Here is a 14,312-nt window from a genome sequence, read left to right as displayed (position 1 = left end):
CTTTACCCTTTTTCTCATATCTTTCATGGCATGAAAACATTTCCTTTAGTTGAAGCTTGTGACCTCTGTCTCATGCAAAATTAATGGCGGAGGAAAAAAAATTAGAAGCTAATCTCTATTTATTTTTTTTAAGTGCTATACGACAGCTCTTCCTGCTACCTCTTAGCCCATTAAAGCCTCAATATTACTTATAGAATCTGTATCCAAGGAATAATAATACTCAATCTTCTGGAACTACTGGTACACGCACCAGCACTAGTTTCTCAGGGACAGTCCTCTGTCTGTGGAAGAGGGCAAGAGCCTTTCCTGCAGTTTCTCAGAAGACACACAATGATGAGTACAAGTGTTAGGAAAATTCGGTTAGACACCATCACCAATGACTCCTTTAACAGAGGAAAACGAGTTACTACGATGGCCCTGGGAAAGACGGAGCATGTATGGCAGCATTCTCCATTCTGCTCAGGTAGGTGATGTGCATGGAAGACAGACATTAAACAGAGTAAGGATGTAACTAAAGCACTAAGATAACCCTGCTTAGAATATCAGGATTGAACTCAAGCTTATCCCCTCTGCTAGTTGTATAAAGCCTGAAATGTGGAATTGCTTCTGCTTTTGAATCAGAGATGAGTTTTTTTAATAGATCACAGTGTAAACTTTATATAAAAACATTTATTGGACAGTACAGAGCTTTATTAAGACATAGAAATACTCTAAACACTTCAGAAGAGGCAAGGAAGGGCTGTCATAAATATTCTGGAGTGAGGAGACGACCCTTATGCAAGTTTCATTAACTTGGTTTAACTGTTGCCTTCCCACACAGTACAGTCAGCTCACTCTAAGGGGAAAGAAAATGAATTTTAATTCAAGCTGATACATGCACTGAAGAGGAAAATAGAGAAGCTAACTAAAACAGGCAAGGAACAAACCTACACTTCCTTTCTACTTAAAGAGGTAGGTACATGTTAGAAAACACAAGTTAGCTTCCACATTTAACTCACACATCTGTGTTAAAGTCTACGAGATTACCCACAAGACTGTAAATTGACTTATACCTGGTGCCTGGGTATATACTGACTGCTAGTGTCCCCTATGAATGTATCCAGCAGCCCCAGCTATGTTTGAACGTAGCAGAGTATGTGCTAGAAGATTATGTTCTACTGTGTTCTGTTCCAAAACAAATTTACTTCCCTAAACCAAAGGTAAGACGGTTGTTATTCAAGTGCAGCAGAGAATTAACAACATTTTTTACCCACCAAGGGAGAAAGATAGAGGGACTGTAACCAGGAGCTGAAACTTAGCTGTGTGCTTGTAAGGCTTTGTCAACAGGAGGTAGAGAATGCTGCTTTGCTTACAAGGTAGGAAAGATATGGGAGAGACTTAAAAAGATGAGGTTATGCTACTGTCCTCCCCCAGACAACTACCAGACTCCATATGCTTATGTAAGCACACTTGCATTATCAGTGTGCAACAGTTCTTGTTCCTCCCACTCCCTGTTCCTCCCTCCAACTTATGCCAACCAATTTACGCTTCCTCTCAGAACAGTTACCTATTTAGAACTTGTGTCAGTCTCATGCAAATCTAGGGCTTAGATGTCAATCTCTATAAGGCCTTTTGTGAATTCTTCTGTAAGTTAATAGTTTTAAGCTTACCACTAAGTTATGAATATGCTGTACTGTATCTTGATTTAGTAGTTGCACATCAATGTTATGGAGATCCCCAGCAGCGGTACAGAATGTCTAAACATGAAGAGAAAATTACAGTTTTCAGATAAAAAACTGAATGTGAGTTAGAGCCATTACTATCAGACTATTCACCTTTTATTTAACAGCTACTGTTAAGCACAAAAAGTAATAAAGGTTCAATACCTTTCCATCAGCCAGGGGAATGTTTACAAAGGGCACAGTTTTATCTTGGGGTATTGATTTACTTCTTAGTAACATGCCTTGAACTCTTCCACTAGTCGGTACAGTTCTTGGGACACCAGGTTGTAGTCTGGCCCTAGAATACAATTACAGCTTTTCTCTGAAATGAGCTTTTTATACCCTGCAGGAGATTCTCAATCATGAACCAATGCAAATAATAGAAAATGTACCTGATCAAAAGGCAAATATGTTTGATTTTTTTCCACTTCTTACAGAAGACCACAGCAAATGAAACATCTAAACATTGTTGGAGGCAGTAGTGCCATTTATTAGCACTGCTAGTGCTGTTTTTTGACCCTGAAACACTTCAGTAACCTTTCAAGGCTATGTTATAGACCAGTGAACATGATGTCATTTAAACCTTTCAACAATAAGAACAACCACTCTCCAATACCAACAGTAAATGCTTATAGTTTTGGAAACAAGTAGCTTCAGGTCTCAGAACTTAAGATAAGACTTACAGCATATCTCTTTATTGCAGCAGGAGATACTAAGAAATACTGAAGCTGCTAGGAATTAACACCCATTAATGTCCTTACTCCAGGGAAGAAGTGTAATGGCTGGCCTCCCTGCTACCCCACATTTAGTAGCAGACACTAAAACTATTCAGCTAGAGATATAAATAGTCTTATTATTTAACAAAATAAGAACAAATCAAAAAAAACTGACCTTTTAGATATCTTTGTCATGTCTTTGTAATTTGTGGCACTGCAATCAGAGGCAAGAGCCTTAACAGCCTCAGTCATATTTGGAGAAGAGTGAGCAGACCTAATATGAGAATTTTTTATAAATTACATATATATATAAAAAAAATCTATTAATTTAGAAAGGGAGCAGAAGAGATTTTATGCTCAGAGAGAGTGAGGGCTCCAATACCTAAATTGCAGACAACTAGGGGAAAATACCTGCAAATCTTTCCTACTGCGTACAGTCTCTAGGCAAGTTTCTTTTTCAGCAGAAATTAGTTTAACCAGATCAGTTCTAAGGAACATTTGTTCTGCAAGGTTAACCTGAATCCAGTAAGAAGTCTTTTCTAGGTTTGGATTTCAATTAAATTCACAGAATGTTTTGATGACAAATTGAACTCCTTCTTTCCTCCTATTCCTCTCACATTTTGGAGATAATAAGGACACGCTCTTGTCCCAGGGTTTGTGTAATTGAAGGTATACAGCCTTCAGACACTGACAAGTTAGACTTCTCCAGGCAAGACAGCCTTCTCCAATTTGATTTTGTTGAGCTAGTTCAAGAAAATAATTAAATCTATTAAATTCTATTTTTTAAGGCACATTAATATTTCAATTGCATCTTGCATTTCTCTGAATTCAAATTGAATGTAACAAAGAATGCAAGTATGTGTACTGCCCAAGGAGCTGCATGGAGAGCTTCTCAAAGAACTCTCTCGCACAGATGTCTAACCTTGCTACCCCTTGTAGCAAGACTTCAGTTTGATTCCCCCTGACTATAGTCAACTGCAGGACATTTCAGCAAGCTTATATTTCCCCCGATAATGATCACTCTCAGCTATACAAGAGGGCAGAAGAATTATGCAACAGTTCATAAGTCCTAATAAGAAGTAACAAAAGGCATTCCCATTATGCGCTCTTAAGTATTGTTTGGAAAACTATACTAATTACATAGAAGCTAAATTCAGAACTGTTCACTGCTTAGGGATCAAGAGATAGAATACATCTGTATCAACGGATGTTTGCTCCTTAATGATGCTTTTAAACTACATTCACAGGACCACAATGCATCTGATTGAGGTTATGAAATACATCTTATCAGATTTATTCTTTCAGGCTCAAATTTCAGTTTGTTTATTTGCAAAATAATTTTACTTTGTGTTTGCAAGTTATGTAAGCTCTCAAAGGTCAGCCTTACCTAGAGAGAGAGTTCAGTTTGCTGTTTAAACCAGAGGCCAGTGAAACCAATGACTTTGTTTTGGATACCTGAAAATGCGTACACAAGTTAGCAGTTGAAAGAAATTTCATTTTAAGACAACACAGATACTTCTGCAAAAAAATATTTTAAGAATTCTCTGCTGAAACAGCGTAGTTAAGTTTCTCAGTGCTGCCTTCTATGTAGTTTTGCATGTAGTTAAAGACAAATATGCATTCCATGGCTAGACTTTTATAATCTAGAATCATGATTGTTAACTCTGAAGTTCTGTATAAATGCAACAATATTTTCATATACAGCCCTATAGATTGTATTATTAGAATATAGATCATAATATAATACATGTGTGCTACAATATATATTATATAAAGAATATATAATTTATATAATATATACTTTATATGTTTATATATTATAAATTATATATACTCATACACTATAAAATATAAAGGAGGACTCTTTCTAATTAAGGTGTGTAACTGTGCACATAATCTTTGTGCCTCAGTTGTTTGTCATCTTGGCACATACTTCAATATCCAGCTGAGCCACTACATTCCAAAGAAGGATTGGTTTTGTAGAATTAATTCAGCTGTGATATATGGCTTAGAGATTAATGTGGACAGGAATGCACAAGTCATGCAAATATAGAAAATCATGTATTAAAAGTTATGTATTAGAACAAGAAAAAAAGTCTCAATTGGAATTTCAAGAGAAAAGTGACCTCACAGATATTTACATATCCATGTTAATGTGTTACAGAAATCCAGATAACACAGCTTATTATGAAATTAATTTACAATTAAGTTTAATCTTGCTTAACAGTTAGTTGAATTTAAAACAATTGGTTTTTCAAATGAACAGCAGGTCACTGGCCTACTTGATCATAGTTCGAGTAGAGTTCATAGGAGGTCACAATTGATTAAACTCATGTTGTTTGTCTGGAGCAAACTTACTTTTTTTGTTATTTTCTTTGCAGAAATATGCTTGGCATCTTCATATTCAACAATTGTAGTTACCTTAACTAAAAGACAGACAAGGAGGATAAAAGCCTTAGGAAGAGCATAAGGACTCCCTCAAACTCATTTGTGTGAGGGCTATTTGCTCACCAAAAGCTGCTTATCAGTTTTGATATTTGATGGTCAGTTGACTAGCACTTAATTCAAAGCAAAACTGTATGTATTTGTCACAGCCCCTGTGACACACTGTACAGCTAAGAGACACTGGATAACCCTTTAACCTTCAGTCAAAGTTAAGCTACATCTCAGTCAGTGTCTTTTTACTGCATATTTTGGAGAATTAAGAGAAATGGTATTCTTACAAATCTCGATGGACAGGAAGTCAAAACAGAACTTACCAGAAAATATGGATGACACTCCTAGCTCTTCCGCAAGGTACCGACAAATCACTTAAGTCTTTTTTTTTTCTCACCCTTTTCTTCTGTGAGTAATCTGAAGGGTTAGGCACTTTATTATGTTTAAAGTACTTAAATACATAGTTCTTGATCCTCCGTACAGAAAGCTGAAGAGACCTGTATGCTATACTTCCAGTTACATGCTTTTCCCTCTGGTATTTTCTGGGGCTTAATGTTCACTTAGCCAGTGCTCAGCCCACATCACTAAACACAGAAATAATTAAACCAACCTACAACCTAGATTGACTTGCCTTTTTTGCTGTTTGTCCTCATCAGTTTTGGATTTGGTATGTCTTCCAGAGAGCAGTCAGTCTAGAGAATATTTAACTTGTAAGAGGAAAAGTCTGTACAGTAAATGCACATCATTTGGATAAAGAACTCAAACTAAAAAGACATAAAACAGATACAGAAGTGGGATTGGCTAAACACCAGTTTACTTTTCATAAGCATACTCAGAGTAAGGAAGGAACACACAGAACTCTGCATTTGTGCCTGCAGATGATCCTAAAGCTTTAGGTAATGTTCATAATTGCAGCGTGGTTTTCTAGCCTTTCCATAACTTCTTGTATTTAGACAGAGAGCTAAGCAAGAACATTTCTCTGAAATTCTTACAGTAGAGCCAGAAGATTTATAATGCTATGTGCTGTGGTAAAACTTGGAAACACACTTACCACCGCTGCAGCAAGAGCCACTTCCTCTCCTCCTTGCAAGTCTGTAACACAAGAATATGTTATTTCTTTAAATTCTATCACTTGCTTAATTCTAAATTATAGGTTTCTATCTTATAAAATATGAAACTAAATAAGCAAATCAGGAGTACAGCTGTTTTAATAGTTAACCTTAGCTGGGATATATCTAACCTTTTAACAAGATTCAAGTAGTATAGACCAGTCAGATGTGGAATTCCATGGAAGGAAAAAAAAATGACAATAACAAGAATACATTAAAAAAATGCTGCTTATTCCAATCTTTGATCTTTAAAAGTCTATGAAAGCTTAGTCATGCAGTATGTAACTTAAATTTAAAGAACAAGAAAAGTCATACAATGTATTGATCAAAGCTAATACTTTTGGAGAGAAGTTTTCAAGACGGACATCAAAACACATACTCAAAGGCTTACAGTAAAATAAAGTTCTTCAAGCATCTTAGATATGATCTTTTCTGGCCCCTGCAAGTTTCACCTGTTAGGTAGATTCCAGAAACACCAGTTCTCACCAGAATATACATCCGATTCTGACTGTCCACTGCAGCTTAAACTGCTGCATAAATACAAGGTTAATATTAAATGTTCATCATCATATGTAAATAATTACCCAATCAGAGCTCAGTGGTAAAGAATTTCAAATTAGGAACAACACAAAATTAGTACCAAGAATTGCTTAAGTTTTTAAGTACAGGAGCAGTTTACTAAGAAAAACAAAACCTTGATATTACACAGGTCAAGTGGAGCTGATGAGAAATGCTTGCTGCTCCTCATCTGCAACTTCACACTACTGTTAAATAGCCTTTTAGCAGCAGAAGCAATCTTAAGAAGTTTGCACATTTACAGGTTTCCTTGTCTCAGTGAAGAGCACAGCAGGATGCGGTGCTGTTGACGCTGCTCACAGATATCAACCCATCACAAGCACTTACTAAGCAAGTCTTTTCTTTTCATTTTTCTGATTGCAACTGGCATCTTCAGCAACTCCACCGTAAATGCCTTCTCGGCTGTTTGCAGAAGCGAATCAAGTTCTTTCTTCATTTCCTGGATATTTTCCTTGGCTAAAAAAAAAAAAAAAAAAGCCTTTATTGCCACATGTGCTTCATATTTCCAGGTGTAAGCACTTCTGCATCACAAGGAAAGTTAAAATAACACCTGGCATAGAGCAGGTGCCGTCAGAGTGATTTGGAAAGAGCTTCGTTTAGCCCAACTCCACCACGTGCCTCAGAGCCAGACTGGGCAAGGACCCTCGGTGCGTAAGCGACATTATCGGGGCCTCGCAACATCCCTCCTTCTGCACAGACGCGCTCGAGGCACCCAGGCACTTACAGCCACCGCTCTCACCTGGAGCCCCCCCTTTTTTTTTGAGGGGGGGGCAACAAAAGTTACTAATGATGGGGAGAGAGGTGAAACAGCCGCTTTCTGCCACCAAAGGTGGGTGGGGAAGGCACAAAATGACTTATTTTGCCCCTGGGCGGAGGGGGGGGCGAAGGGACCGCTCTTTGCCCCCCAAGGGGGCGGGGGGGCGCGGGGTCCTGAGGCGCTGCCGGGGCCAGGGCGCCCCCTCTCGGTGCCGCCTCGGAGCCCGCGCGGGCGGCAGCTCCGCACCCCACCGCCTCGCGCGCCCCGTTCCCCGCGGCACGACGCGGGCCTACCCTGCTGGTCGAAGTCGCTGAGGAAGAGCGCGACGCGTTGCTCCTTCTTCTCCCGGGAGAGCGCGCCGCGGTCGGGCTCCACGCCCGAGTCGGTGCTGCGGCGCCGGCCGGAGCCCGGCGGCCTCCTCAGGGCCATGTCTGCGGCGCGCGCGCCCGCGCCGCCTTTGTAGGGAGCGGCGGCTCCCCCCGCCGAGCCCGGAGCGCGGGGGGGTGGGAGGCGCGGACGGGCGCGAGGCCGCGGTGCCCTTGAGGGGGGCGGCAGCAGCGGCTGCACTTGCCGTTTCCTGGTGGAACAAAACAAAACGTGGGGAAGTGCCGCGGGTTTGTGTTAACGGCTTCGAAAACAGCCGCTGCCGACCCTGAGGCACCGCCGCGCGGGCGCGTCCCTGGCGCGGGGTGAGTAGCGGCGGCGCGCGGCGCTGAGGCGGGAGCCGCCCGCCCTGGCGGGTGAAGCCCCGCGCCGGGCCGAGGTCCCGCTTTTCACGTGTTTTGTGGTGGTTTTGCTCAACATTCAGTGTTTCGAAGCTAGCCACAATAACTAGCCCGCTCAGCCTGATGCCAGCTCGATCGGCTGGTTTAAGTTATAGTCAGATAATGGCCATATTTCATATAAACCTAAAGTGGGGAGTTTTCTGGTGTATTTAGTGCAGTGACAGCGTCCGCTGAGCCAGCTGGGACACGCTACGTCACTCAGACAAACAGCAAAGCTGTAGAGAACCTGCCTTATAGCTTTTAATATCAGACCATGCTCCTCTGTAAAGCTTCTGGAAAGCAATTGAACTTTCTGGTTCAGAAAATACCAAAATACCTGCTACAAGGAAGTAAGTAACTTTGCTTTTTTTGGTACTACTGATATATGCATATATGCTTAAGAAAGTAGGAATACCTTCCTTTTCCCTGTGCTTCATTTTCTTAGCATTTTCTTACTTATCAAACAGACACCCCAAAAGAGTCTGAGGTGCCACTTCAAAATGGGTTACTAAATAAGCTAACTCTTTAAAAAATAAAATAGTAAAAAGGAACAACCAATACCAAACAAACCTCTCAGCAAACTTTTCAGCTGATCTTCCTTAACCAACTGATTGATCCTTCCTTCCTCTGAAGAAATAAATGTGGTTTGGTCAATTCCTGTTTACAACACCTTACAGAAAGAGATAATGATTAATTATGAACACAAAACATGTCTCTGGCAGTCCCTATAGGTCCTGCATTATTAAGAAATAGTTTTATGATAACAGGCAGGACAAATTTGGTGTCTGTAAATTCCAGCAGTATAAATTACATGATCTGGAAAGTGTAAAGTTCAGTCAGATACATGAATTTAAGTAAATACTAGTTTAAATGTGAAGTTAGATGCCTCACAGTGCAATCCAAAAATGTTGTTTGGTAACGCACGAAATGGAGGACTACAATTTTTTTTTTAATATGCACTTTATTATTTGGAAATCTCATACATGTAAAGTACCGTAGTAAGGAGCACCTGTAGGAAAACCAAACCTAGAAGCATGCATTAGAAAGTAAGAATTGTCTGTTACTAATGAAATAATTAAATATTAAAAATTAATAATGAAATACTTCAGACATTGAAAATAAGCCTGTTTTCTTAGCTTTATAGGATTGTTCCACAAAAATGCACATTTACCTTATCACAGGACATACAAATAATGTGGATAGACAGTAGAAATCACCACCCTTCCATATGTGTAAAAGCAAAATATTACCCTTACAATGGCTGAAACAGAAAAGGCACCATAATAGGACATTTAGAAAAAAAACTCAGTTTATGCCATTATATTTTGATTTAAAACGGTAAGAATTGCTGTCCTGGTTTAAAACAAGAAGCATTTGACACTTGTGAAGTATCATTAGAAAGCTGTAAACCTTAACATTTTTGCCAGGAGTATCAGGTCCAAATGCAAGGCAAATATAAAATCTATTGACATATTAGATTACAAATACTATCCCATGAAAAAGCTGTAGTTATAAAAATATAAAAAAATATTCTAATTCCCATTGATAGATCTTAGCTTCAATCTACATTGCATTACAAGTCCAAAGCCAGATGTGATTTGGACACATTCCTAGAATAGGAGAGTGATGTTTTTCTTATTTTTCTATCAATATTCTCACCTCTTACTACATTTTTGTTATTCAGATTTGTTATATTAGTGCATATTAAGGATGCAAAGTGGAGACTGCTAGCTGATAAAAGGTGGTATTTACCAATGGATAGTAGCAGCAGAGGCATTCTCAGTCTGTCATCCTTCAAAGATAAAGGCAGATTTTTTTTTCTCCAAGCCTCTAGAGTAGTAATTTCATCCACCAGCAGACCATTTTGCATTTATGAACCTTTGTCCACTGGCAGATGTTTGAGAACCACTAAATCCTTCAGTAAGGATCTATGAGGTGCACACACCTGCTGCCAGTGCTGCTTTGCAGGCCAGCAGCTGCTGCTGCAGGGAGGGTTATTGGCAACAGTTCCTATCTAAGTAGTTTGGCATGTTGTTTATTCACAACTCTCTAGCCCTTGACTTTAGTAACACGGATCAGCATAGGATGCCAAGGCAGCTACAGAGGAAGCATAACAAAGTGATAATGGACATGAAAGAGTTTACTTCAAATAATAATTTGAAATCAGTGAATTAAATGACATACTCTTAATGAAGAACCTTGGTAAAATGCTGAGCCTAAGCCTGAAAAATGTTTATGCTGTCATGGCTGAATAGTGGAAGCTCTGTTTGTTCAGTCCTTTATCTGTCCTAGCAGAAGGTATCCAGCTATCCAACTTCCAGTTCTAGCAGGGAAGATGTTTTCTTCCTATATGCAGGGAAAATAACATAGCTAGTAGAATAACAGAGGTGTACTCTTAGGTAGGAAACTGATTGAGCTGAGTTTTCAGATCATTCAGCCAATAATATGAGTGTGGAAAAATTAAGACTGAGGTGTAATACTGTTATCTCTTTGCTAGGTGCAAGACACTTTTCTTTTAAATACATCTTTTTCTTCATTATGTATCACTCCCCAGCATTTCTTCTGATAACACTTGTTAGTAGTTGCCAATTCAAGTTGGGTTTAAGCCAGCAAAGTCTTTTAATCTGAACAGCTGCTGTCCATTGACAAGGTGATAAAATAGTATTTTATTTTACCTTATTTGAAGTGATCGTCAATAATCATATCTTCTTCGAGGTTAGTAGCTTATTAGTTCCATGCATGTAAAAGATGTGGATGAACTGGAGATTCATGGCTTTGTTATTTGGAGTTGTTAAGAAGTTTTACCGCTCTCCTCTTACACTGGCAGAATCTGTGTTGAATGGCTCGGGAGTAAGAAGAACTAGTGTTTCTCATTATTTTTCAATTTCATAAAACTTGGGTTCAGAAAGATACCATGTTCACTCCTTTTCTGATCAAAACTCTGTATTTTACTCAGATTATACTGCAATAGCAGGACTTTTTTCATTTTTTTAGTAGAAGTTCAAAGGTATCCAAACACATCTGCCAAAGATGTGTTCTAAAGAATTTTTTAAAACAAACATGCTGTACCTACATGTGTTATCTGATTTGGTAAACACTACATACTTAAAAAAAAAAAAAAAAAAAAAAAAAAGGAAAAAAGAAACCAAACAATACATAGGCCTTTGATTTTTTTTTAGTAGAATTTTAAGTTGACAAGCATTTTCCTAGCTAAACAATTACCCCCAGCATTTCTGTTTCATAAAAGACCGTAACAGTAGTATTTTCATAAGCAGCTTCCTTCTCCCAACTATTGAGCCAGAAGTTCAAGAATGTAACTTCCAGTCAAGGCACAATATCATTTCCTATCTATCTCTTCGATCGCTTTCTTCACATTTTCCCCTTCCCCTTAAAAAAGAAAGGTGTAACAATGTCTTCTATATCAGACATTAAACTTAATTGTCCAGTAATTTATAACAGTATCTGAGATAGGTTATATCTATTTTGAATTGAGTTAAATTACATGAACAGCACATTCTCAGCACATCTTTGCTCATTTTCTGCATTCGCCTTCAAGGGAAGGGGATGGTAGGAAAAAGCCACAGCGCTTTCAAGCATATTTTTCAAGAAACTTTATGTGGAAGTCCTTCACTTTCTCCAGTAATATCTTCAGCTTTTCTAATGGAGGAAGAATGGTTATTCTGAAAAATAATTTTTAGAGAAGAAAAAATACTCCACATTATTTTCAGAATAAATTAAAGTGAGATCTTTCCATAGATGTTGATTTACTTTCAGGGTTTAGCTAGTAATGCATTGTTTGATACCTGCTTTAATGTAATTGTCTTATTTTTCTGCATTTATGGTCTAATTGAACTGTATTACTAATCTGTAGCATTTGGTTTCAAATGATAAGGTATTAAGGTGTTCAAAAACATGTTTGTTGAGTGATAAAAAGGATATCTCTAAAAAATCTCAGCAAGTCTTGTGTCCATTTTTGTGACAGTTATGACAATTGATATTGAGTTTTGTGGTCTTCAGGGGCTGCCAGTTATGAGTAAATGTAAATGTCGTATTGAATTGAAAATAGAAACTGCAAATTTTTAGTCTCTTTTTTCCTCCTTCAGTATAATTTGTAAATCAAGTTGAGTTATCAGATGTTTGCAAGAGCTAAAAATAGTGAGGATGCAAACAATTTTTTTTTTTTCCACTGGCTTTATTTCTGGACTTGCACCCATCTAGTAGGAGCAGATGGATGCAGATGTTTTTCCTGGACTGGCATGTGCCCAGATACCTACCCCAGCTATCTGTGTTGCAGAACAAGTGTAACTAAAACTAGTTTCTATCCTGTTACTGTAGACTAAATAAGACTGAGTTCCCTGATAAATTCCACTGTCAGTGGCTCAGATGTAAGTAAGGGCTACTTACTGAGTTTATGTTAATAATTTGGGTAATTATAAGGTTTTGTCCAACTTAAAGTTTTTCTTCATTTTACTGAAACAATTCAGCCTGTGCAAGGAACAGATTCATAGCAGAAGATATTGCAGCTGTCACACAGTTTCTCTATATGAAAACACTGATGAACTTGCCCATTTGGAGAAAGGGCAATTTTTTTGAGATCTTGGTCAACTTTAAAGATTAGAATATAAGCTATTGGTAATGTTTGCATTTGTGGAGAAGACACAAAAATTAAAGAATAAAAATAGAAGAAAACTATGTTGGCAAACTGGGAAAACACCATATAAACCTGAATAGCTCATCAAGCAGAACAAATCATCTACCTCATTTTTTAGACCCACAGAAAATATTCAGTAGAAAGTAAACATAGCATGAAAGAGATTTTTTTTTTTTTTTTAATTTTAGATTTAATCAGAAAGTAAAGTGCTAGGATGGTGCCCATCTTATTACAGCTCAGTTGATTTTAGCAAATAGAAACTGTACCTGAAATGGTAGCTTCCTTCCCTTTGCCCAAATCCACTTCCAGGTACAGCACAGATTCCAGTCTCTTCTAAAAGTTTCATGCAGTACAACATGTCAGGTGCCATTTTATGAGCCTAAGGAATAGATGCCAACTTTGGAATTAGTGAAGTCAAAATAATCCAAATATATAGGATTTCATGATTGCTTTTCTTCTTAAATCTTTCTCTTGCATTATTAGGTTTTTTTTTCTTTGCTAAATTGATGAAGAGCAAATCCTAATAGTTCATGCCACAAATTAAACAGCACTAGTTCATGGGGACGACAAAGCTAAATAAAACATTTACTTTAAAGTGAAGTTTTTAGATATTTTTATTATTCTCCTTGCCTGACTTGTAGCCAAAAATCTCAAAATTCTATATTGCAAAATCTGAGCTCCTGAAATTTGACATTTTGAAATTAATTGAAGAGAAGTGTGCTTCAATTTTGTTCCCCCAAAGCATCTTGCTGGCTACAAAGTCCCCCAATTAATAACTTTTGCTCCCCTTTTTAAAAAAGGGGAAAAAAAACCTTATGCATTATGTCATAGAGCTCCAGTTGGGAACTGAAAGACTTGTCATGTGGTGATATATTTTACAGACCCAAATATGAAAAAGGTATTGTACAGAACGAAAATCTGAAAGCAAACCTCTGAATGTCTGTCTCTTGCCGGGGCGTTGCACACAAGGGTTTCAATCCTGGTCTATGTCCTGCCTCACCAAACCAGGCAGGGGCAGCAAGGTGGAATTTAAACAGTTTCAGCCACCTGTCCATCCTATGACTCAGTCTCATTAACAGCAACCTCCTTGATTAATGTTCTGAACCTAGAAGCCTCACTAATATGTTGAAATGTGTGGGTTTTTTTCTTTTTCTTTTTTTTTGGTTTCCTCCTTTTAAGTAAGGATCTTGTTATATTTAAGATCATACATAGTGTATGAAATGCTGTTTTTGTAACTACATGAGCTTACTCTGCCTGGAATAGAAATTCATCATGGAGAGTGTCAGGCACAAGTGTGTGAAGATTGAAATGGAATGGGGGAAAAAAAAAATGACTGACCGACCTTTGCTTCCTCAATGGCTTTGGAAGGGATAAAGATCTGTGGGAAAGCATACATAGCTCCTTGAAGTGGGTTGCAGTGAACTCCTGGTATCTTGTTAAGCAATTCTTCTGTTATTTTGGCCTTTTGGGCAAGATTGTTCAAGACAGACTCCTTTTCCTGTAAAAAAGGAAGATGAGATTGACTAACTTCAAGTGGCCACAAGATTGCCAGAGAAAATTATGATGCCTCAAGAAGCCTACCTGGAATTAAGCACTTTCAGGG

The 14,312-nt window shown here is 38.3% G+C and overlaps 2 protein-coding genes and 1 long non-coding RNA gene across 6 annotated transcripts in view; 1 reads left to right on the top strand and 2 right to left on the bottom strand.

Annotated features, from left to right (window-relative positions):
• Positions 1–342: 342 nt before the first annotated feature.
• On the bottom strand, positions 343–7,688 carry LOC112944990 (borealin-2-like). 3 transcript variants are annotated; one of them, XM_026036505.1, is made up of 10 exons: positions 7,588–7,688; positions 6,865–6,993; positions 5,904–5,944; positions 5,484–5,544; positions 4,775–4,842; positions 3,804–3,871; positions 2,592–2,690; positions 1,866–1,998; positions 1,650–1,736; positions 343–835 (listed from the first exon to the last, which is right to left on the bottom strand). In XM_026036505.1, exons 2-10 carry the CDS (start codon positions 6,971–6,973, stop codon positions 788–790), a joined length of 714 nt encoding a protein of 237 aa, XP_025892290.1. In that variant the 5' UTR covers positions 6,974–6,993; positions 7,588–7,688; the 3' UTR covers positions 343–787. The 3 variants fall into 3 exon arrangements, with proteins under 3 accessions (XP_025892290.1, XP_025892288.1, XP_025892289.1); XM_026036503.1 differs by lacking the exon at positions 7,588–7,688 and adding an exon at positions 7,088–7,109; XM_026036504.1 differs by lacking the exons at positions 6,865–6,993; positions 7,588–7,688 and adding an exon at positions 6,414–6,801.
• The window catches only part of LOC112944991, a 15,192-nt gene continuing 8,146 nt past the window's right edge, over positions 7,267–14,312 (top strand). The window contains exon 1 of one of the 2 annotated variants that reach the window (XR_003248903.1): positions 7,267–7,366. This is a non-coding gene — a long non-coding RNA (uncharacterized LOC112944991). Of the gene's footprint in view, positions 7,367–8,113; positions 8,409–14,312 lie in introns of those variants that run through there. The other variant, XR_003248904.1, reaches the window with a different exon arrangement.
• The window catches only part of GPT2 (glutamic--pyruvic transaminase 2), a 19,234-nt gene continuing 16,226 nt past the window's right edge, over positions 11,305–14,312 (bottom strand). Inside the window, exons 9-11 of the mRNA XM_026036502.1 lie at positions 14,052–14,207; positions 12,976–13,088; positions 11,305–11,738 (exon numbers count right to left, since the gene is read on the bottom strand). Of these exons, the coding sequence (XP_025892287.1) occupies positions 11,648–11,738; positions 12,976–13,088; positions 14,052–14,207 (360 nt within the window). The 3' untranslated portion in view covers positions 11,305–11,647. The remainder of the gene's footprint in view (positions 11,739–12,975; positions 13,089–14,051; positions 14,208–14,312) is intronic.

Source organism: Nothoprocta perdicaria, unplaced genomic scaffold, assembly GCF_003342845.1.
Source record: "Nothoprocta perdicaria isolate Ctin4 unplaced genomic scaffold, notPer1 scaffold_18, whole genome shotgun sequence".
Lineage (NCBI taxonomy): Eukaryota > Metazoa > Chordata > Aves > Tinamiformes > Tinamidae > Nothoprocta > Nothoprocta perdicaria.
The sequence above is the reverse complement of the archived record's forward strand: the minus strand, read 5'-3'. Positions and strand labels throughout refer to the sequence as shown.

What these genes read in the sequence shown, in the direction of transcription:
- LOC112944990 (XM_026036503.1), bottom strand. An exon ending in GAGGACAAACAGCAAAAAAG is followed by an intron (nt 4,843 to 5,483) that starts GCAAGTCAATCT and finishes TCTGTCTTTTAG; the next exon opens with TTAAGGTAACTACAATTGTT. An exon ending in AGCATATTCATAACTTAGTG is followed by an intron (nt 836 to 1,649) that starts GTAAGCTTAAAA and finishes CTTTCCCCTTAG; the next exon opens with AGTGAGCTGACTGTACTGTG.